Source organism: Xenopus laevis, chromosome 4L (genome assembly GCF_017654675.1).
Source record: "Xenopus laevis strain J_2021 chromosome 4L, Xenopus_laevis_v10.1, whole genome shotgun sequence".
NCBI classification, from domain to species: Eukaryota; Metazoa; Chordata; class Amphibia; order Anura; family Pipidae; genus Xenopus; species Xenopus laevis.
Window position 1 is genome coordinate 84,698,616 of NC_054377.1, and position 23,265 is coordinate 84,721,880.

General features: G+C 37.3%; 1 protein-coding gene across 6 annotated transcripts in view; it reads left to right on the plus strand.

The window, feature by feature from the left end:
* The window catches only part of st3gal-iii (st3Gal-III protein), a 145,745-nt gene that overhangs the window by 51,862 nt on the left and 70,618 nt on the right, over nucleotides 1-23,265 (plus strand). For 2 of the 6 annotated variants that reach the window (XM_018256382.2, XM_018256381.2), the window contains exons 3-5: nucleotides 1,000-1,047; nucleotides 14,042-14,164; nucleotides 18,533-18,575. In XM_018256382.2, the coding sequence (XP_018111871.1) occupies nucleotides 1,000-1,047; nucleotides 14,042-14,164; nucleotides 18,533-18,575 (214 nt within the window). The remainder of the gene's footprint in view (nucleotides 1-999; nucleotides 1,048-14,041; nucleotides 14,165-18,532; nucleotides 18,576-23,265) is intronic. The other 4 variants (NM_001190396.1, XM_041589111.1, XM_041589109.1 and 1 more) reach the window with 3 other exon arrangements.

Here is a 23,265-nt window from a genome sequence, read left to right on the forward strand (position 1 = left end):
TAATTGCATTTGTTTATGCATTGGCCAATCCTCACATGAAAATCCTTAAGACATTTAGTTCTTTAAATTATATAGAGTTGTATTTGCTAGATTTAATTTTTTAAAGGATTTCAAAGTAGTGAGTGTTGTGTTTTATTCAACAGCTAATACTGTTATGATAGATGTATCAAACTATTGTAGAATTATATTCTTCCATGCTTCCAGAAACACATACTGAACGGACTGTTGGCATTCAGTCAAGCAATAGTTCTTATATTTTATGACCAGTGACACAGAAAGCATTATAACTTCCTATCCTTTTAGTGGCAGTCTGTAAAAGCCATTGTTTCCCACAGCTTCACCCCCACCAGTGTATAAAGGATTCCTTTATTACTTCATCAGTAGAATGCAAGATGAAAGCTCCCTTTACTAGAACAAGGATTTAGTTAACATAGTAACATAGTAAGTTAGGTTGAAAAACGACACACGTCCATCAAGTTAAACTTTTACGTCTATATAGAACCTGCCTTACTGATAGTTGACCCAGAGGATGGCAAAATACCATCTGAAGCCTCCAATATGCCCCAGAGGGGAAAAATTATTTCCTCCTTTTTACTTTGTACTTTCAAATAATACATACTTAAATTTTAGAGTTCAGAGGCATTTACCTCCATGTGTCAGAAGAAAATAGTTAAGGAACGTTATTCTCATGTTTTACTTACTTATTTATCTATTACTTATATGGTTAATATACTCCACTTTATAATTGTTCTCATTGCTTTAATTTTTGAAGGCTAGGCTAGGCTATGGCAGTGCATGCATTACGGTGTTGATTTATTATTTTATTTAGAGCTCCAATATTTAATGCTAAATTAATGGTTTCATTATGTTGCAATGGACTTTAGGTATTCATATATATTTTGTGCTTTTTTGGGGTGAAAGAACAACAAAGCACACCCTTCTCACACATAGTGACAAGCTGAAAAGAAAAGGGATTGAACTTGTCCTCTTGTGTTGCAGATTCAGTTCTACACGCCTTTGACTCCGTTGGACATAAATTAGGCCCAGGTACTATTTCCCATTCCTTACCTTCCTTACCCCTCTATGCACAGATCCTTTTCTTTTCCAGCTCAGAGACAAAAATGAGTTCCTTTCTCAGCTATAGGGAGCATGTTGGGAGGTAAATAGGCAGTACAGTTCTATGTTTATTTATGCTGAAGGCACACACAAAGGAATACAAGTTTTGGATATGTCACTTAAACATGTTTCAGGAATTTTGTGCGGAGCACAAAAAAAAGTGAGCATTTTTAATTTATGTGACAAAGCATGCACTGTGTCAGATGTCAGACTGCAGGAAATCATATGTGCACAAAGCACATAAGCATGTTATAATTAAAATATATGTTATAAAGGTTAAGGAGCGGTAGTGCAAATAGTAATGCACATAAACAAATTAGTTACTAGGAATAGTATACCCCTTAGTTCAACATGAGTTTAATGAAGAGGACATGTGCTAAACATTCTTTTTGCCCGTCGTCTTAAATAAGAAAAAAAACATTGTGTGTTTTGTTTTGGTTTTTTTTTTTTTTTTGCACTGAACATGGTGAAATGAAAAGTACTTTCTTTCTGCAGCTTCTTAGTTCTTATGAGCAACTGTAGAATGAATGTAGCTAATAAAATTACCAGTCCACAGATAAAACCTTCTATTTGAGGCTTGTTTACATGGAGCAAACTTTCTCTATTTAACCCTTTAAGTGCCAGCAGAATTTCACATTTTGGTTACGCGAAATGCCAGCCGTTTTTGAAACATTTTGTGCTCTCTCACTTTAGGGGCATTTTCTGAGGGGAAACCTATAGTTTACCTAGGAAAACTATACATTGTTTTTTTCGGTAGAAACTGAGCTTTCTAAATCTGCCGGAGTTTTCATGTATTTCCACCTGTGCAAAAAAATTTATAGTGCTAAATACCAAAAAAAAATGAAAAATTACCATTTTTCATCGTATATCAATTTATACCAGAAAAATATTTCATTTTAGGGATGATAATCCAACTGATTTGGAAAGCCTTATGTCTCTCGAACGTGCCAATACCAGATATGTATAGTTTTAGGGAGATTTAGGATTTCTGTACAGCAAAAACTCCCGGCAGTATATTACCGAATTTTGAAAGCACTAAGGCAGAAAACGGCATGCTTTAGATTCCAAGGCAAAAAATCCTGAAACCGTAGGTTTACCCCAGAAAACCATACATTTTTGAAAAGTACACATTCTGCCGATTACAAAATGGGTAACTATGTCTCTCTACTCCCAACTACCAAACATAAAAGCTTGTCTGAAAATAGCGGTTTTTCAAAAAAAAATTCAAAATTCTGAAAATCATTTCAAAGGTTTTATTTTGCTGCTCCGCATATCCCAAACTATATTAGGTACCAAGAAAAAGCACCTGAAATATGATTGCCAGGGGTCCACTGAACAGTTTGATACCCATTATGCATAGGTTTACCAAAGTATCTGGCATTTAGAGACACCAATATGAAGTTAGCACATCCAAATTGATCAGGACTTTACTTCAGCTACTGAGAAATCAACACATTGACTGCATTTTTTGTGGGGTAAAAACACAGAAATATATGTTTACCCCCCAAACCCATATATTTTTGGAAAGTACACATTCTACTGAATCTAAAATGGGTACCCATGTCTTTCTGCTCCAAACTACTGAGTCGCAAGGCTTTCCCAAAATTGTCGGTTTTGGTGAAATATCTGAAAATTGCCTCAAACCTTCAACTTCCCAGCACCATATCGCCCATGTATCATTACGTACTAAGAAAAAGCACCCTAAATATGATTGCCAGGGTTCCTCTGAACATTTTGGTGGTCATTGTTCATAAGTTTACCAAAGTATCTGGCATTTAGAGGCCCCAAAATGAAGTTAGCGCATACAAACAGTCCCGTGGGTAACTTCAGCTAATGAAAGATCAACACATTGACTGCATTTTTGTGGGGTAAAAACACAGAAATATATGTTTACCCCCCAAAACCCATATATTTTTGGAAAGTACACATTCTACCGAATCTAAAATGGGTACCCATGCCTTTCTGCTCCAAACTACTGAGTCGCAAGGCTTTCCCAAAATTGTCGGTTTTGGTGAAATATCTGAAAATTGCCTCAAAGCTTCAACTTCCCAGCACCATATCACCCATGTATCGTTACGCACCAAGAAAAAGCACCCTAAATATGATTGCCAGGGTTCCTCCAAACAATTTGGTGGCCATTGTTCATAGGTTTACCAAAGTATCTGGCATTTAGAGGCCTCAAAATGAAGTTAGCGTATACAAATAGTCCTGTGGGTAACTTCATCTAATGAAAAATCAACACATTGACTGCATTTTTGTGGGGTAAAAACACAGAAATATATGTTTACCCCCCAAACCCATATATTTTTGGAAAGTACACATTCTACTGAATCTAAAATGGGTACCCATGCCTTTCTGCTCCAAACTACTGAGTCGCAAGGCTTTCCCAAAGTTGTCGGTTTTGGTGAAATATCTGAAAATTGCCTCAAAGCTTCAACTTCCCAGCACCATATCACCCATGTGTCATTACGTACTAAGAAAAAGCACCCTAAATATGATTGCCAGGGTTCCTCTGAACATTTTGATGGCCATTGTTCATAAGTTTACCAAAGTATCTGGCATTTAGAGGCCCCAAAATGAAGTTAGCGCATACAAACAGTCCCGTGGGTAACTTCATCTAATGAAAAATCAACACATTGACTGCATTTTTGTGGGGTAAAAACACAGAAATATATGTTTACCCCCCAAACCCATATATTTTTGGAAAGTACACATTCTACTGAATCTAAAATGGGTACCCATGCCTTTCTGCTCCAAACTACTGAGTCGCAAGGCTTTCCCAAAGTTGTCGGTTTTGGTGAAATATCTGAAAATTGCCTCAAAGCTTCAACTTCCCAGCACCATATCACCCATGTGTCATTACGTACTAAGAAAAAGCACCCTAAATATGATTGCCAGGGTTCCTCTGAACATTTTGGTGGCCATTGTTCATAAGTTTACCAAAGTATCTGGCATTTAGAGGCCCCAAAATGAAGTTAGCGCATACAAACAGTCCTGTGGGTAACTTCAGCTAATGAAAAATCAACACATTGACTGCATTTTTGTGGGGTAAAAACACAGAAATATATGTTTACCCCCCAAACCCATACATTTTTGGAAAGTACACATTCTACAGAATCTAAAATGGGTACCCATGCCTTTCTGCTCCAAACTACTGAGTCGCAAGGCTTTCCCACATTTGTCGGTTTTGGTGAAATATATGAAAATTGCCTCAAAGCTTCAACTTCCCAGCACCATATCACCCATGTATCGTTATGCACCAAGAAAAAGCACCCTAAATATGATTGCCAGGGTTCCTCCGAACAGTTTGGTGGCCATTGTTCATAGGTTTACCAAAGTATCTGGCATTTAGAGGCCCCAAAATGAAGTTAGCGCATACAAATAGTCCTGTGGGTAACTTCAGCTAATGAAAGATCAACACATTGACTGCATTTTTGTGGGGTAAAAACACAGAATATATGTTTACCCCCCAAACCCATACATTTTTGGAAAGTACACATTCTACAGAATCTAAAATGGGTACCCATGCCTTATTGCTCCAAACTACCGAGTCGCAAGGCTTTCCCAAAGTTGCCGGTTTTGGTGAAATATCTGAAAATTGCCTCAAAGCTTCAACTTCCCAGCACCATATCACCCATGTGTCATTACGTACTAAGAAAAAGCACCCTAAATATGATTGCCAGGGTTCCTCTGAACATTTTGGTGGCCATTGTTCATAAGTTTACCAAAGTATCTGGCATTTAGAGGCCCCAAAATGAAGTTAGCGCATACAAACAGTCCCGTGGGTAACTTCAGCTAATGAAAAATCAACACATTGACTGCATTTTTGCGGGGTAAAAACACAGAAATATATGTTTACCCCCCAAACCCATATATTTTTGGAAAGTACACATTCTACGGAATCTAAAATGGGTACCCATGCCTTTCTGCTCCAAACTACTGAGTCGCAAGGCTTTGCCAAATTTGGCGGTTTTGGTGAAATATCTGGAAATTGCCTCAAAGATTCAACTTTCCAGCATCGTATTGTCCATGTATCATTACCAGCATAAAGCATCCTAAATATAAACATAGGGGTCTACTAAACAGTTTGATGCCCAATATGCATAGATATACCAAACTATGTGGCGCACAGAGACCCCCAAATGACAATATGTATAGACATTTTCACGGCTGACGCGCTGGCTGCTGCAATATAACCACTCGGTGTGTGTATTATGCGACATTAGACCACCTAACAGTACAGAGACCCCAGAAAACCATATATTTTCAGAAAGTACAGATTCTGACGAATCTAATATGGGTAAATAAGTGTTTCTACTGCAAACTGCCAAACTGAAAAGCAATGCTGAACATAACGGTTTTTATCAAATTTCTGAAAATCGTCACAAAGCTTGAATTTTACCCCATTATATGCCCCACATTTCGTAACTTATCAGCATAAAACATCCTAAATATGAACGCCAGGGGTCTACTAAACACTTTGATGCCCAATATGCATAGATATACCAAACTATGTGGCGCACAGAGACCACCAAATGACAATAGTGTATATACATTTTCACGGCTGACGCGCGCTGGCTGCTGCAATATGAGCACCTGGTGTGTGTAATATGCGACATTAGACCCCCCTAACAGTACAGAGACCCCAGAAAACCATATATTTTCAGAAAGTACACATTCTGACGAATCCAATATGGGTAAATATGTGTTCCTACTGCAAACTGCCAAACTGCAAAGCAATGCTGAACGTAACGGTTTTTATCAAATTTCTGAAAATCGTCACAAAGCTTGAATTTACCCCATTATATGCCCCACATTTCGTAACTTATCAGCATAAAACATCCCAAATATGAACGCCAGGGGTCTACTGAACACTTTGATGCCCAGTATGCATAGATATACCAAACTATGTGGCGCACAGAGACCCCCAAATGACAATAGTGTATATACATTTTCACGGCTGACGCACTGGCAGCTGCAATATAAGCACCTGGTGTGTGTATTATGCGACATTAGACCCCCCTAACAGTACAGAGACCCCAGAAAACCATATATTTTCAGAAAGTACACATTCTGACGAATCCAATATGGGTAAATAAGTGTTTCTACTGCAAACTGCCAAACTGCAAAGCAATGCTGAACATAACGGTTTTTATCAAATTTCTGAAAATTGTCAGAAAGCTTGAATTTTACCCCATTATATGCCACACATTTCGTAACGTATCAGCATAAAACATCCTAAATATGAACGCCAGGGGTCTACTGAACACTTTGATGCCCAATTTGCATAGATATACTAAACTATGTGGCGCACAGAGACCCCCAAATGACAATAGTGTATATACATTTTCACGGCTGACGCGCTGGCTGCTGCAATATGAGCACCTGGTGTGTGTATTATGCGAGATTAGACCCCCCTAAAAGTACAGAGACCCCAGAAAACCATATATTTTCAGAAAGTACACATTCTGACGAATCCAATATGGGTAAATAAGTGTTTCTACTGCAAACTGCCAGACTGCAAATCAATGCTGAACGTAACCGTTTTTATCAAATTTCTGAAAATCGTCACAAAGCTTGAATTTTACCCCATTATATGCCCCACATTTCGTAACTTATCAGCATAAAACATCCTAAATATGAACGCCAGGGGTCTACTGAACACTTTGATGCCCAATATGCATAGATATACCAAACTATGTGGCGCACAGAGACCCCCAAATGACAATAGTGTATATACATTTTCACAGCTGACGCGCTGGCTGCTGCAATATAAGCACCTGGTGTGTGTATTATGCGACATTAGACCCCCCTAACAGTACAAAGACCCCAGAAAACCATATATTTTCAGAAAGTACACATTCTGACGAATCCAATATGGGTAAATAAGTGTTTCTACTGCAAACTGCCAAACTGCAAAGCAATGCTGAACATAACGGTTTTTATCAAATTTCTGAAAATTGTCAGAAAGCTTGAATTTTACCCCATTATATGCCACACATTTCGTAACGTATCAGCATAAAACATCCTAAATATGAACGCCAGGGGTCTACTGAACACTTTGATGCCCAATTTGCATAGATATACTAAACTATGTGGCGCACAGAGACCCCCAAATGACAATAGTGTATATACATTTTCACGGCTGACGCGCTGGCTGCTGCAATATGAGCACCTGGTGTGTGTATTATGCGACATTAGACCCCCCTAAAAGTACAGAGACCCCAGAAAACCATATATTTTCAGAAAGTACACATTCTGACGAATCCAATATGGGTAAATAAGTGTTTCTACTGCAAACTGCCAGACTGCAAATCAATGCTGAACGTAACCGTTTTTATCAAATTTCTGAAAATCGTCACAAAGCTTGAATTTTACCCCATTATATGCCCCACATTTCGTAACTTATCAGCATAAAACATCCTAAATATGAACGCCAGGGGTCTACTGAACACTTTGATGCCCAATATGCATAGATATACCAAACTATGTGGCGCACAGAGACCCCCAAATGACAATAGTGTATATACATTTTCACAGCTGACGCGCTGGCTGCTGCAATATAAGCACCTGGTGTGTGTATTATGCGACATTAGACCCCCCTAACAGTACAAAGACCCCAGAAAACCATATATTTTCAGAAAGTACACATTCTGACGAATCCAATATGGGTAAATAAGTGTTTCTACTGCAAACTGCCAAACTGCAAAGCAATGCTGAACATAACGGTTTTTATCAAATTTCTGAAAATTGTCAGAAAGCTTGAATTTTACCCCATTATATGCCCCACATTTTGTAACGTATCAGCATAAAACATCCTAAATATGAACGCCAGAGGTCTACTGAACACTTTGATGCCCAAAATGCATAGATATACCAAACTATGTGGCGCACAGAGACCCCCAAATGGATATATAGTAGATAAAATTTACAAGGCAAAACAAAATAAGGCAGTAAAGGGTGAAATGCAAAAAAATCCAATAAAACCACAAAAATCAATGTTTTTTTTCCAGACTAGTGTTATCAGCTGTCAGAATCACAGTTTGAATATTTTAGATGGGCCAAACAGGTTATACGGCTAGAAAAAAGTGAACACAATATATGCAGAGCTGAAAATGCAATAAAATGGCTAAAAATTCAATAAAATGGCTAAAAATGCACCAAAATACCCAAAATTGCAATATAATCACCGAAATAACATACAAAAGGTATTGCACAGTACGGTTAGCGAATACGCTATGCGTAATGGCAATAAAACATTTTTTTCAGCCAAAAAAAGAAACGATGCGATAAGAAAAAAAAAAAAAAAGGCCACAATGCCATGTATGTGCGTGTGCGTGTGTACAAATGGTAAATTACATGTTATGTGCGCGTGTGTGCGTGTGCACATGTGTGTAAGTGCAGTGAGTGTAAGTGACCCCCCCAATCCCCAAAAATGTATGTGTAAGTGTGTGTAAGTGTGAATCTAAGTGTGTATTACTGTAATAAGTGTGTGTTGGTGTGTTTGTGTGTGTAATTGTTGCACTAACCTGAAAAAATCGCTGGAGACTGTTGCAGGCGATCAGGAAGAGCCCCTGGAAGACATCTGCCTCGTGGTTCCTGTCTGTGTGCTGTGGGGGCGGAGATCGACGATCCGGTGCAGGCTGCAGCAGCAGGACACGTAAGTAACACGTGCCTGCTGCTGTTTTTGGGCCCCTGGGCGATCGCGCCCCAGGGGCCACTCGATCCCCTGCTCTGCTCGTTGCCTAGGGGCAGGGGATCGAGCAGGAACGGAGCGAGCGGCTCTAACAGCCGCTCCTCCGCTCCTGAAACAGGAAATGCTGCAGAACGTAGAATCTACGTTCTGTGGCATTTCAAGTACCTTTGCCACAGAACGTAGATTCTACGATCTGTGGCATTTAAAAGGTTAATCCTGTGCTATTTTGAGGTTGTGAGCTCTCAGTAAACAAGCTTTAACCCTCCTTTATGTTTTTGGTTAGCTTTTGGTGTGTGCCACATTGTTTGTTGCAATGTGGTGTTGCAGATCAGAGAGTCTCCAGCATTCAAGGTGTTTGCAGCACAAGCTGTCTGCTCATGTTGAACAAAGGTCTAAACTAACTTTTAGGGCAGTGGCCAATATGTCGCTCGCAATTATTTATGCATGACGGCGAGCTGCGCATCTCCCAAAAATGCCTTTTCATTTGAAATAACTGAAATCGCTTGCAGTAAAAACAAAATATCCCAAGGTTGCCCAAAGTTGCCTCTGGAGGAACAAATCTCCCTGTCAGCCACTGCCCTTAGTATGATGTAGATGGTGGCAGTTGAAAGCTGTTTGTAATTGGTCTTCATTTTTTATATTTCTGGGTTGTGAATTACATAAATTGATAAATAGGAGAGGACCTGAATATAAAGCGGAGTACTGATATGGGATCCGTTATCCGGAAACCCATTATCAAAAAAGGTCAAAATTACAAGAAGTCAATCTTCCGCAGACACCATTTTAACCAAATAATTTTAATTTCCCTGTAATAATAAAACAGTACCTTGAACATGATCTGTGCTAAAACTTTACAACAATTATACCTTTGCAGAAGGGTATAACTTCCATTGTCTGCCACATAAAATGCTGCTTTGGCACCTCTTCCTGGAAGGTTTAATAACACCTCAAAGCTCTAATCTTGCTAATAAAATCAACACCAAACTTCATGACATCCTTGCTGATTATGATAAACAGATTATACTGATTGGATCAACTTTCCAGGGTATTTAGTCATATGCATCTTTGTAGTTCATTCAGTGTTCCATGTCTCAATTGGTTATCTTCACTCATTTTCCCAATATGCTTATTCTGCAGACAAGTGCCTTGTGTCATTAAATTTCCTGTGTGCAGTAAAACTAAAGGCTAAGTAATGCAGTGTGGTGTGCGTGGTGGTATTTTAATTACCCTAGTTTGTAGTGTTATTGAAAGCTTCCTGTGTATGATGAAATGTTTATTTCCCAGGAGTATTCCATCTAATGCTGCAACTGCAATGCTTCTTGGCAGATTGAAGTGTATTGACTAATTATTGTAACTGTAAAGCACTGGCTCTGTCCCCAATGCTCTGGTGATAAAAAAAAACATTTTATATATATATATATATTAAAAAGACAATCATCAAATCCTGTGTTCCATCATTCTTCATCCACTCATATGGTGAATATTTTGAAAGAGAAACTTAAATGTGCAATGTCCAAAAGTGTATGAAAATGCCAACATGCCCATAGGAAAAAGGAAAAACAGCTGGCTATGTTGGACATTTCCCTGAATGCTTTGCATTAATGTAAATTATTTAAATTTACAATAAAATAATATAAGCTTGGCTAGCACCATGGATAGTCATGTAAGGAACAAAATAATGTTGTTGGGATTTTTTTTGCTGAGTCAGTGACATTTGACAAGAAATCAATTAGACGGTTGCATTATCACTTGTTTGGCATGTTAGACAGACTTGCATTGTAGATCATTCACTGGCAAATCAGTAACATAGTAGGCACTACAATTTTCTCTTATTGTGCTGCTTATTAGGCCACATGTTGCAGAATGATAATTATATGCTTTTATAGTTTGAAATGGAAGTTTGGAAGCCCTTTGGGCCATACAGGCAACTCATGATGGATAGAAACAGGGTAAGGGTAACTTTGGTTTATAGAAAACCGTAGAGTGATGAATGGTTGATTGAATGGCACTGCATGTTAATGCCATTTTGTACTTTAAAGCCTTGAGTTTTGTTAGGCTTGTTATAACAATTCTGTTTAATGGGTTGCACTGTTAAGATAGCCAATAATTCCAGGAAATGAAGATGGCCCATTTGTATTCACATGTAAAATTTACTTACACTGCTTTTTAGGAAATTCTATATCTTTGCTCAAGCACAACTGACTTGGTGGGTTTTGGAAAACAGATAAAAGAACAGAATAGTTCAAGCAAACTTGCTACCACTGGAATGGAACTTGGTCATTTAAAATCCATATAATTTGCTTGTAGTTATAGCTGGGATCTTGAAGAAAAGTAGGCGTTTCCTTGCTTAAGAGGAGTCTCTTGAATTCTGACCTGTTGACTGCTGAGTTGGTGGACATACACTGGCCGACTCCCACATCAGCGTGGTGTTAATCTGCATGTTATAGGGAAATAAAAGTGAAAGCTCCACTGATGTAGGGACCAATATGAACAATTAAAGTTTCTCCATTCAATAATTTGGAAAAATAAATTCAAATTTGGACTAAAGATAGCAAGGCCTACTCTTTAAGACACCCTGGACTTGAAATAGCTGTAATTCGGATTAGCATATTAGATTTAGCACATGAACATAGCCGTGGAGGAATGTCTGTTGACCTTCATGCAGCAGCATGTATCAGACATTACTGGCCACTGATATGCCACTGTATGACTGCATAAGCTCATATCATGTAAAATTTGAAATTGTAGGCACCACCTTAGTGAACTTTGGTGTTAGCTGGAAGTCTATCTATCTTTGCTGCAATGTGCATGGTGCATAGCCTTTGTGTAAATACACTGTCGGCAGTTTTCCATCAATGTATGAGGACCTCTTTTCAACAGTGTGCATCACCAGCAAAATATATTGCAAGCACACACAAGTGAAATATACATATTAAGTCTTGGCAACATATGCTAGGTATATGTTGTAGTATGTTTGAGTATTCAGATTTGCTGCACAACAACAGACTATTAGAAATCTTTTCTTGTATAAACAGGTGTTTGTCATTGGAGCAGGCGGGCTTGTTCTATATACCAAACTACTGACAGATGGTACACTAATGCTTAAAATAAGTTTCTGGTATCCAAAAGGGCACATTGTTAAACTGACAGATATAAGTAAAATTAACTCTTCTACAATAGATCACCACTTTTAAAGACCTCCAACTGTGCAGTTTTTCCATTATCTCCTGACCTAAAGTCAATGTCATTAACACAGTTAAAACATGGGTGTTTTACGCTTTGCCAGCCACCTGTTGTACCACACAGCAGTTTATCGGCTGATGAGTTTAGGGGCTCTTGTTTTCATTGAGGATGGTGGCTTTACATGCACATGCATACATACATGCACAAGGCAAATCTGTTACCTGTGCCAGTTAAAGTCATTCAGAAAAAAGTGTGATTACGATATATAATGAAATGGTCAAAGGTGTCACAACCATGTTACAGAGTTTTTACAGGGGGCAGTCTTTTGGCGCGGAAATGAAAAACCTGATCAACGAGTTTGTGCTTTTTTTCAATTATGGTTTGGCCATAATCTAAGGTGGCTATAGAAGTGGCTGGGCATTGTTTTGCTCAATTGCAAGTATGAATGAAGATATCCCAATCTTCATGGGTCAACAATATGAAAAAAGTTTAAATTACTTTATAACAAAACAGTATAAACGACAAATAAATCACAAAGTAAATCAAGGCTGCTAACAAGCCTGTAGGTTACTATACATGGAGCATTATGCTTGACCATTGCTATGTGAAAGGGCTTAGCAAAAGGCAGTTTCTTCAGGCTGTCATACATGCCTTTTGGATTACAATAGCTCTGTTGAAGCTGAACAGCCTTATCTTTATTTTTTTATTTTTCAACCTACTGACCAAACAAGTACCAGTTATATTCTAAAACTTCCATTTAGAGTATCCATTTATATCTTTGTTAGCATAGGGGTTACAGATCTTTTCTACACTGCAAACCAACATTGCACTAACTGCAGCTGTCAAATACCAAAGTGGCAGTGTGTAATAAACACTGGTCTGGTGTGGAGACGAGACGGTCGAAATGCCACAGTGGTGCTAAATTGGCTAACGTGTCACTTTGTATGTGGCCATCCTACAGTTGGTACCTTATTTTAGCCTGAAGACTCTCTTTACTCACTTAGCTATCCTTTTAAAAGGCATGAAAATTGAGAACTTAAATGGGAAGTTGATGTGACTGGAGATGCTGTTGTTTTGCTCTTTAATCGTCTACTAAGCATTTGATACATCCCTTTCTCAGCAGAGCAATGTATGCCTTTTAATGTAGAGCCTCCTGTAGACCACTTACAAATTATATTTAGCTTTGGTAGTACTGGTACTTTGTGGTTTGCAAAAGATAGAATGCAGCTGATTTTACATAGTTCAATATAAATACTATACACACACATACAAACTTAAAAACCATTGAATATATTTTTAGTTCACACCCCCTTTACGAAACTTCCTTTCTGCATAGTTATAGGGTAAATATACACCTACTGTATACACCCTTGTTCAATGTGCGCAAAATCAATAGGACTTGTTTGGAAAAGGTGCACATGCTATTTTATTTTTCATTGTAAAGTTGTTTTTTTTTTGTTATTCTCTGTACTACCCCCCGTAACCTGGAAAATTTAAGTAAAAATAATGAGCTCTGTATAACATAGCATACAGTTAATAATATACAGAGCTAGTACAGAGATTTGTAACTGTTTGCACTGTTTAGTACAAGAAATAAGAAAAAAATGGTATTTCTTAACTAAAATGTTTGGCTAAAAGTATGTATGCAAGCCATATATGAACTCATTTTAAACAAGCGGTTATGTTGTTCCTTCAATGTATTCATTGCTTTTTGCCAAAACTTTTTTTGAAAACCATATCATTATCCATCCAATCTTGAACAGCAATAAAGGGACATACTGATATATTCTAATACCAAATGTCTCCTGAGATAAGCATATGCTCATTGAAATGTAATCATGATGCATAATAAACAGTGGGAAGTCAAACAGCCTTCGTATGTGTTTTAGCAAACTGTTGATATCTGTGAGTTCTGTTCTTATGGTAAAAAGTGTGCACAGACTTTCCTGGCAGGGTATGCAGGCACTCCACCATTGCTTGCTTTCTAAAACTGAATCTTGAGCCTGATCTTTGCTTTACTGAGGAACAGATTTCCTTGTTAAACAGGACGGAGAGAGAGAAAATTGGGGATCCCGACCCTACCCTCATCTACTCCATCGCAAATTGCTGCTGACAGCATCCAGCAAGATCTCAATGAACCAAGGCTTGCACCAGTGCCAGCGATTCTAAGTAGGTGGTGTATATATAAGTAGTAGTAGTATGCATCTGCTTTTTATATAAGAAAGCTATTTCCTGTCGGTAATAAAGGCAATGCTTGCCTGGATTTATGTATGGTATATTTTAGGAGCAAAATAGTAGGTAGAGACAGTTGCTGTTAGTAAAGATAAATAAAGAGCACCAGTCTAACTCCTTATAGTAAGTATAAGACTCACAGAAAGCTTTGAAATGGGTTTGTCAATGTCCTTTCCTAGTTTGCAGCAAAAGTGAAGCACTTTCTGTGTATTGCTTTAGCCGCCTAATGAATAAATACGGTAATAAGTATTTGCCTACAATGCAATAGCATATGCCAGTCTCTGTTAGCTGTTTTGCTTTTTGTATAGCTGTGCATAATAGATGCCAGTGCAGTTCTGCAGAAGCTCTATCTGCTAACAGAGGTGTGTGGTTTCACTTTAATCGATACCTCCAATATCAGGTGTATGCCGTTGGTGCGTGCATATAGGATAATTTACTGCTTTCTGCAAATTATAGAAATATTAGAAGTCGCCATGGATTTGTGGCATCTGCCGTGAAGGTGCTTTCTCTGAGGCAGATTCATTTTCTGCTCCGTTTCCAAATGAAGGATTTCCTCCAGGTCTGTGTTTTGTCCCCCCACATATGGAGGTTATTCACCATTTAAGGAGACATCAATTGAAAACTGAAATTCAAGTCAGTATATTGAGCAAGCTGTGTTTTGCAACATATAAGCATTCAAAAAGTTAAAAATTACGTTTTGGACATTATTTTTCAGGCCCCCAAAATATCTAGAGGTTGACCTGTTACCAATATTTATATAAAATTTTATATGCATTAGTACCTCATGGGGCCCTATACCTCCTGGGCCCCCCTGCAGCCTCAGGGTCTGCTTCCTCTGCAATTAACACCCCTGCATAGAAACATAATTAATGGTGGTGGGACACAAATGCACTAAATGTATTATGAACATGCTTGTGTGTTTGTAACCTCTTAAGGGACATTTACTTGGGCCAACAAGTTCATCCACTTGTGTGTCACGTTCATTCACAAAACTATGTTTTTCGTTCCTTGGAAATGCGTTCCTAAGGTTCTCTGCATTGTTTTATTGCAAGCTGTGCTTGCCAAGTTGTGCAGCTCTTGTTATTTATGTTCTACTGAAAGGCAGAGATTAACGTCTCTTCACAGCTCATATTTTTAAGCAGTGCTATTAATGTATGCTTTGAATCCTCAAGAACCTGTCATGTATGTATTTCTAGGGAACTTTTGAAAGAAAGATAACCTGTGTTTTTAAAGAATAAACTAAATAACACAATATTTTTATTCCCATAAAATATAAGCATTACCATTTAATCCCATATATGTAAGGTCACACAGGAGTTCAGTGTCTTACGACTATTTACAAAATGATGACACTGTGTAAATAATTAATAGGTTTGTAAGATTTTTCACACTGGCATATTTTAAAGTGTATAAAATATTTGTTAAATCAGCAAAACATATGATATTTATTATTAATACATGTGGGTTATTTCACTACATTTTCTGAGCTTCACCTATCTTGGTATCTCATTAATATGTCGAGTTGGCAGATGTAGGACATGCATGAAATGTCTTCCAGAAGTCTGTGTAGTGATGGTAAAAAGTTTTTGCATGGACAGTTCAGTAGGTGAATGTTTGAATACCAGTTTGATATTGTTGTGATTGAATTGGAAAGAGGACCCTGGTGAAAGACAGACCAGATATCATGACTGTTAAGGGACAATTGCTTCTTTTTATAACATAATTAAGTGTATTGATGTGTTCTGACAATTCCTGTATGTATCTTTTGTAGTAGTTTGACATCATGTTGTTAAAATGTAATATCCATATTTATACAATGAGTAGTGGGGCCATGTTTTGAAGTTTCTCTCTTATGATTTGAGATTGAGTCTGATGCTTTATATGAAAAGGAAAGGCCCATCTTTTGGATTGGTATCTTTGTATCTTTTAATAAAGTGTTTTAGAATAACAGTGAAAGCTAATTTGTTTTGGTATAGGGCCACATTGTGCTTGGAGGCTCCAACTAGGACACAAATTCATATTTTAGCATGCCATTGATTATAAGAAAGTTCGAAGAGCTGCAGAGGTACTATTGCATATTCACACTTCACAGAATGTTATGTTACAACTTCACCAAATTGTATTAACTCGCCAGTTTAAAGGAGTGGTTCACCGTTAAATTGTTATAGAATCCATGAATTAGACGATGTACATGTGAATTAGACGATGTACATGTTACTTAGACGATGTACATGTGACTTAGATGATGTACATGTGACTTAGACTAAGTAAATTGTTATAAAGATTCATTACTTTTTATATTTTATAGTTTTTGAATTATATGCCTTTTTCTAATGACTCTTCACAGTTTTCAAATTGGGGTCACTGACCCATCTAGAAAACCAAATGCTCCTGTAAGGCTACTCATTTATTATTACTGCTACTTTTTATTACTCGTCTTGACAAAATCGAAGGAAAATTTGAATCGTGAGACTTTTTTTGATTTGACACCCGAATCGTTCAATTTTTTTTTTTTTATTGTCGCCCGAAAACCCTAAATTTTTCGGATTATCGTATGAAACCCAGCGCAGATCACAACATCTTCAAATTGTAAAAGTTTTATCTGCCATTGACTTCTACGTGACCTCGACAGGTTTTAGCTGGAGTAGTTTCTTATTCGAATTTTTTCAGCTTTGGGATAAGCAAATCTCTAAAAATCCGAGTTTTCCCCTTTAAAAACTGAACTAGAACAAATCAAGGTTTAATAAATAGGCCCTTAATTTTGATCAGATTGCACACTTCTTGTCTTGTAAAATAGTAAAAAATATATTTCCAGATCTTGGGAATAGTAATATTTTTATACTGTGTGACAGACATATTACTTGTGCTTCTTTACTTCTACATAAACATGCCACAGACATCTATTCTTCCCACCAAACCACATTTAAACATTCATTTTTTTTATAGCAAAATTATACTTCGATTGACATTTACTAATAAAAAAGCCAAAGTGTACTGAGAAAAATACCCATTCTGTCAGAACTCCCTTCCCACGGTGTGTCGGATTGTTTTTTGGTATCATGATTGCACTGGCATGCATGAACACTTATCATTTTGTGTCTTTTGTTTACTAATCCTAATGCTATTTTACAGTCACAGTGTCTATGTAGCCTGGCCATTATATTTGAGATATTCCAATTCCTATTCTTAGTACCTATGTGAAACATTCAAAACTCTAAATTAAATGAATGATGGGTAATGTTATCTTTAAGTAAACATTGTTTAAGGAAACAAATTTTTCCCCAGAAATATGAGCTAAGCATGCAGTGAAGTTTATGCTGGTGGAGATACTGGGTTAATTTTTGCTATAGTTTCTGTAAATATGACAGTGTCTATGTATAGCACTTAATGACAGCAGGTTATTTTATGTGTTTTGTATTTACAGTATGTTTATGTATTTGTGCAATTTTCCAGGATAATGGATCTTTATGAAATTTGGATTGTCTTACCTTAAGCCAAAAATCATTTTAACATTAAATAAATCCAATAGGATGGTTTTACCTCCAATGAGGATTAATCATATCTTGTTTGGGGTCAAGTACACGGTACTGTTTTATTGCAAAGAAAATTTGCTAAAACACATTCAAGAAAATATTTGGCTACATTGGTTTCTGATTCCAATTTTAATATTTATATGTGTTTTATTGAGATCTTTTTGTATCAATCTGTTATCTACCTTATACCAATATGATATTTGCATAATTAGAATATGTTATCTATTTTTTTATTTTATTTTATATTTATTTATTTTAAGGCCAGGTGGGGGGGGGGCAGGCATGTTAAGGTTTTTGTTTAATTGTTGTTTGTCCAAGAATAATTAGATGTACCTTTAAAAAAACTTTAATTCCATTGATATGTGACTTTTTTAATATTCCGTTTTCATTAAAATAGTTTCTAATCTTTAATGCTGAATAACGTTACTGGTGTTTTTTTTTTTACATCACTGAAATAAACAATCAAGTGTCTTGTTCTTTCCCATAGAGCATTGTTTATAGTAAGGATCAGCAGAGATCTGTAGGGAATGTTTTGCTGTAAATGATGCACAAGCTAGCCTTTATTAGGAAGTTGATAAAAGCCACTTGATTACCTAAAATAAAGTTACCCAAAGTTGTTAAAAATAAAGGTTCTCAAGGTCATTATCTTTCCACAGTGGGTATCTTAGAATACTTTGTGGTTGTGTATAATTGTAGTGGTTTATGGCACTTTATATTTGAAATGTTTTAAAAAGAATGTTTTTTAAACGAAAAATGTCTTTTTGTTTTTTAGAATATGATCGTCTGGGCTTCCTACTTAAACTGGAAACTAAGCTGTAAGTACCATTTTGTGTCTTAATTTTGTTAAACTCTGTGTCTTTAAATAGATAAACTTATTGAGGGCTTGGAGATAATGCAAGTGACAAATAAATACTTTTTGCTGACTTACTCATGTATTAGATTTAGACTTAAAAATTAGCTTTTTGAGTCCAAGAATTTCTATTGCAGTGCTATCCACAGGCAGGGAAAATTTCTCATCTCTGAGTATCATGTTCTTACATGGACCGTTTAAATAACCCTAAAACATCAGTGGTACTCAGGCTTACAAATTCAACTCCTGACAAAATGCAAGGTGACATTCCACAAGAACATAAGAAATAAGATTTATTGCACCTGATGACTGATCTTTATTGCATTAAAATTTGCCTTATCTGTAGGCGCTGCTAAATTCTACCCTGTAACTTTTCTATTTCCTGCTCATACTCCTGTATGCTAATGACATAGCCTCTGCACAGCCTATGTCAAAGTATTGATTAAGATCCTGTTGTGCTTTTTAAGTAGCATGGATCGTATAGTTTTCAGTATGTCAGCTGAAGGCCCACTCACCATGACCTGCACTCCAAACACCTCTTCAGGATGGACACATGTCCAAGTTTTCCCCTCGCCACTTTTATTTAATTTTTCTTTTTTGTCTCTTGCATATTTTTTAACCCTTTTGTTTCTATCTAGCACAAAGCCACTTCAAACCTGCAAAGACAAGTAGATACAGTAATTGGTGTTAGCTTGGTAAATTCACTCACATATGGCAGTAGTCCTGTCGCAAAAATGCAGACTGTGCTCAGATCTTGATAGGGTTACATTAGTTATTTTATTTCACCTTCTTTTTTTCACTCTTGGGGGCACATTTACTAAGGGTCGAATATCGAGGGTTAATTAACCCTCGATATTTGACCATCTTAGTAAAATCCTTCGGCGTCAAAGGATTTACCGCAAATATTTCGATCGATCGATTCGAAGGATTTTAATCCATTGATTGAACGATTTTTCTTGGATCATAAATAGCTTGCAAAACTTATGGGGAAGGTCCCCATAGGCTAATATTGGAGCTCGGTAGGTTTAAAGTGGCGAAGTATGTAGTCAAAGTTTTTTTTAAAGCGACAGTACTTCGACTATCGAATGGTCGAATAGTGAAACGATTTTTACTTCGAATTGTTCCAGTCGAAGGTTGAAGTAGCCTATTCGATGGTCGTAGTACCCATGTATCCTTCACTCGAGCTTAGTAAATGTGCCCCTTGCTGTTTAGCCCCTTTTTTGTTTTTTGTATTGCTTTAAATATTTTTACAAATTTTTTTTTTGCTTCTCCTCTTTTAACCTTTTTAGATGCTCCGTTTTTTAGCTGTTATTGTATTGTGCAAGTGTGCGAAGGATCACTTTACATTGAGTAGCGCAGGCATTCATATGAAGCCTTGTTTTATAGGTGAAAAGCTCAGGTGTACTAAAAATAACATAAATCAGCTGTAAAGTTGACCATACATAGCTAAGTGCTGGCTTTTGTTTCAGCTTCCATCACCATTCACACAATTGGGCTTTTGACCTGTGTATGGGGCCAAATAGATCATCTTTTCCTGATTGATATCCTGATTGATATCTGATATCAGGTCCTGGAACTGGTGGATCTTTATTTGCTCTCCTAAATGGCCTGGTTTGATCCATATCAGAAGCAGCCTACCTTATCCAGTATTTATGCCTTTAGTCCTTATGTTTTCCATTGTAATAAAATAGTTAATATTTGCATCTAAAGAAGAATAGACTTTTATATTTCTGTTGTTTATTTAGGACTAAATTATTTGTGTTTACCACAGGTGAATATCTTTTTTTTTACTTTTATTGTTCATTTGAAAGTAGTTGCTAGCGCATGGCTTTGATGTGTTTAGTGCCTTCTTCTCTGCTACATATTTGTACTTGGATAGGAGTAATATAAAAATGGTTGCACTTCAATTGCATAAGCTCTTTTATGAAGTGGTGTACAGTATCTTGTGTTGAGAGCACTATGATAGACATGTCTTGATTACATGGCTACACTTTGGAATACAGTATGCAGGGTGGGAATTTTGTTACAGATGTATCATGTCATCAAGTAGCTTGAAGTGTTGATAGCCAGGAAGAACCTTCCTTGACCTGATGAGTCTGAGGTTTAATGTGTAGCAGATTGCACTTATTTTCTCTCTTCCTGTCTGCTGTTTTTGGATTTTCAAGGGATTGAATTCAGAATACTTCTTTTTGTGTAAATATAAACTAGACTTACAGTACTAAGCTAAGGAAATTTCAGTTCATTTTTTTGCGCATTTCTCCACTCTCAAAAGAGTGAGTATGATTCCTGCCAGGGCATTATCTGAAAGGAGTGTTTTTGTTCTTCCAGTGCTTGCTTAGGTTTTCTCAGAGTAGTTTTGGTTTGTTCCCAAACATACAGGTAGGTTTTACATACACATATACCATATGATCCTATGTACTGTACCAGCTGCTCTAAAAATATGATTATAAGAATAGTATGGCTTTGTATGGTCATCATTGACTCCTTAATGACTTCTAGTCCATTTATATTTAACAGCATATGTATATCCCATATATAGATGTGTGTAAACGTATGAAATGTGCCCTCTTTCCATCTGGTGGAGGTGTGGTCACTCCTTTAGTTAGAAAGTTTATTTCCATGAGATGAAGGATATATAGTTTTTTTTTTAATTTCATGAAGGTTTTAAGGACTATAGCACATCAAAATACCATAATATTACCCAGCATGTTTCCCATTGACTGCAGTATAAAGCTCCCTGAGTGGTGCATGTCTGGGAGGTAAAGGCTGTTTTGTTTTGCCTTTTTAGTCCCACTTGTTGTGCTGGTAATAGCTATTGATATAAATAAAGAGAATTCTTAAACTTTTGGCATGAGTGCAATGTTAGCAGAGAGCAGTCTGTGTATTTGTGCAGTAGTTTGTAGTGTTTTCTTAGGCAAACAATTTCCTTTATAACAAGAAGCCATAAAAGGCATTTGTTGTTTTGCAAATATTTTATTTTCCTTGGTCTTAATGCAGGTTGATATACGGGGAAAGTTTTGATGTACTCATTCCTGGGTTACATTTAAAACTCATAAACGTACCTACTTGAGTCATCAGATTATTTGGTTTTCCATTTTTGGCTGACCAGCTATGCTTTATTTACACCTGAGTTTAATGAGATATTTTGATTTAAGGTCAGAAGCACAGACTAGTGATTGCATGGATTCCTTTGAACAACATAATTGCATATAATGGTCCGTGAATGTAACACAACCATGAGAATTTAAATTCTTCCTAGTGCGTCAGTGCTGTTTACCATTTGTGATGCCTGGAGCACAAGGATTTTGGACAATACAGTCACCTTGATGCTAGAAGGAAATATAGCTGGCATATTAACAAAAAAGAAAATATATATTTTTCTTTATTTGATTTTCATGCTATATTATAACCCCCAGGATGTTGTAACTTTGTCATAGTCCAGGTGTACTAGTCTGTAGCGCAGACATTTAAGATAAGTTGCACGTTGCCTTCTACAGCTCCAAATTGTTGTGGAAGAACACTGATACCATTCCAGTTTAAAGAAACATGCATGTGCAAAAATCAGCACTTGTAGAATCGTAACAAAAAATATAACCTTCTTTGCATTTATATATATATATATTTTTTTTCAAATAATGTTCCATGTCTACCCAAAACGTTTTGACACAGACATGCTTCTTTTGTTTGTAGTGGAATGTTATTCCATACAGAAGTCCTAAAATGGACTGAACAAAATTAGCGACACCTTTTAAAAAATATTTGGATTTCAAGCAGATGATTACATAAACTCACATGTGACGAATTGCAGGAGCTTGGAATTTAAAACGAACATGGTAAAAAAATAAACAGAAAGCAGAAATTTTCTTAAGCAATGAGATAGAAGATCTCTAGAGACCTTTGTGTTCCTGTACCTACTTAAATAATGTTATCAAGAAGTTTGATCAAATGCCAGACAGATTTAAGCTGACGCAGACAGAGGCCAACTTGAACCATCCTGCTCAAAGAAAGGGGACTCTACAGTCAGAAACATAGGGAAATGCCACTGTTGACAGAGAAAATTAAAGGAGAAATAAAAGTTAAGATGAAATGTAGTATTCCTTGACAACCCTCCCTTCTGCTGCCCCCCCCCCCCAATACATCACCCTTGGCCCTACATGTTAAGATAAAACGGAGTAGCGCAGCAGGGTTCACATATTCATCGTCGGGTTGGAGGCCCAATAGGGCTTCCACCACAGGGGCCCTATGCCTTTGCCGCAACCACCCCTACAGACTCCCCACCTCAAGCACAACCCCTTCCAATCCCCCGTACATACCTGTCCTTTATTTGCCACGTGATCTGGGGCTGATTCAGGGAGATAATGGGGCAGAGAAGGCTGAAAACAGATGCAGGTCTGGGCTGGCAGGGCCCACTGGGTTTTTACCCAGTGTCTCACTGGCCCAGTCTGACCCTGCACAAGTTTACATCTTGCACAGCTAAATCTTATCTAAAAAGGGAATGCAGACACTTGCTAAGTGTCGGTTAGCTGTGCAAGATGTTGCCCTTGAACACTGTTGCACTACTATGCCAAGGGGCATTACTTCGGGGGCCAGGCCCCCTGCAGTACAACATTTCTGGCCAAACGCAGGTGACTACAGAGGCACTGCCCCCCCCCCCA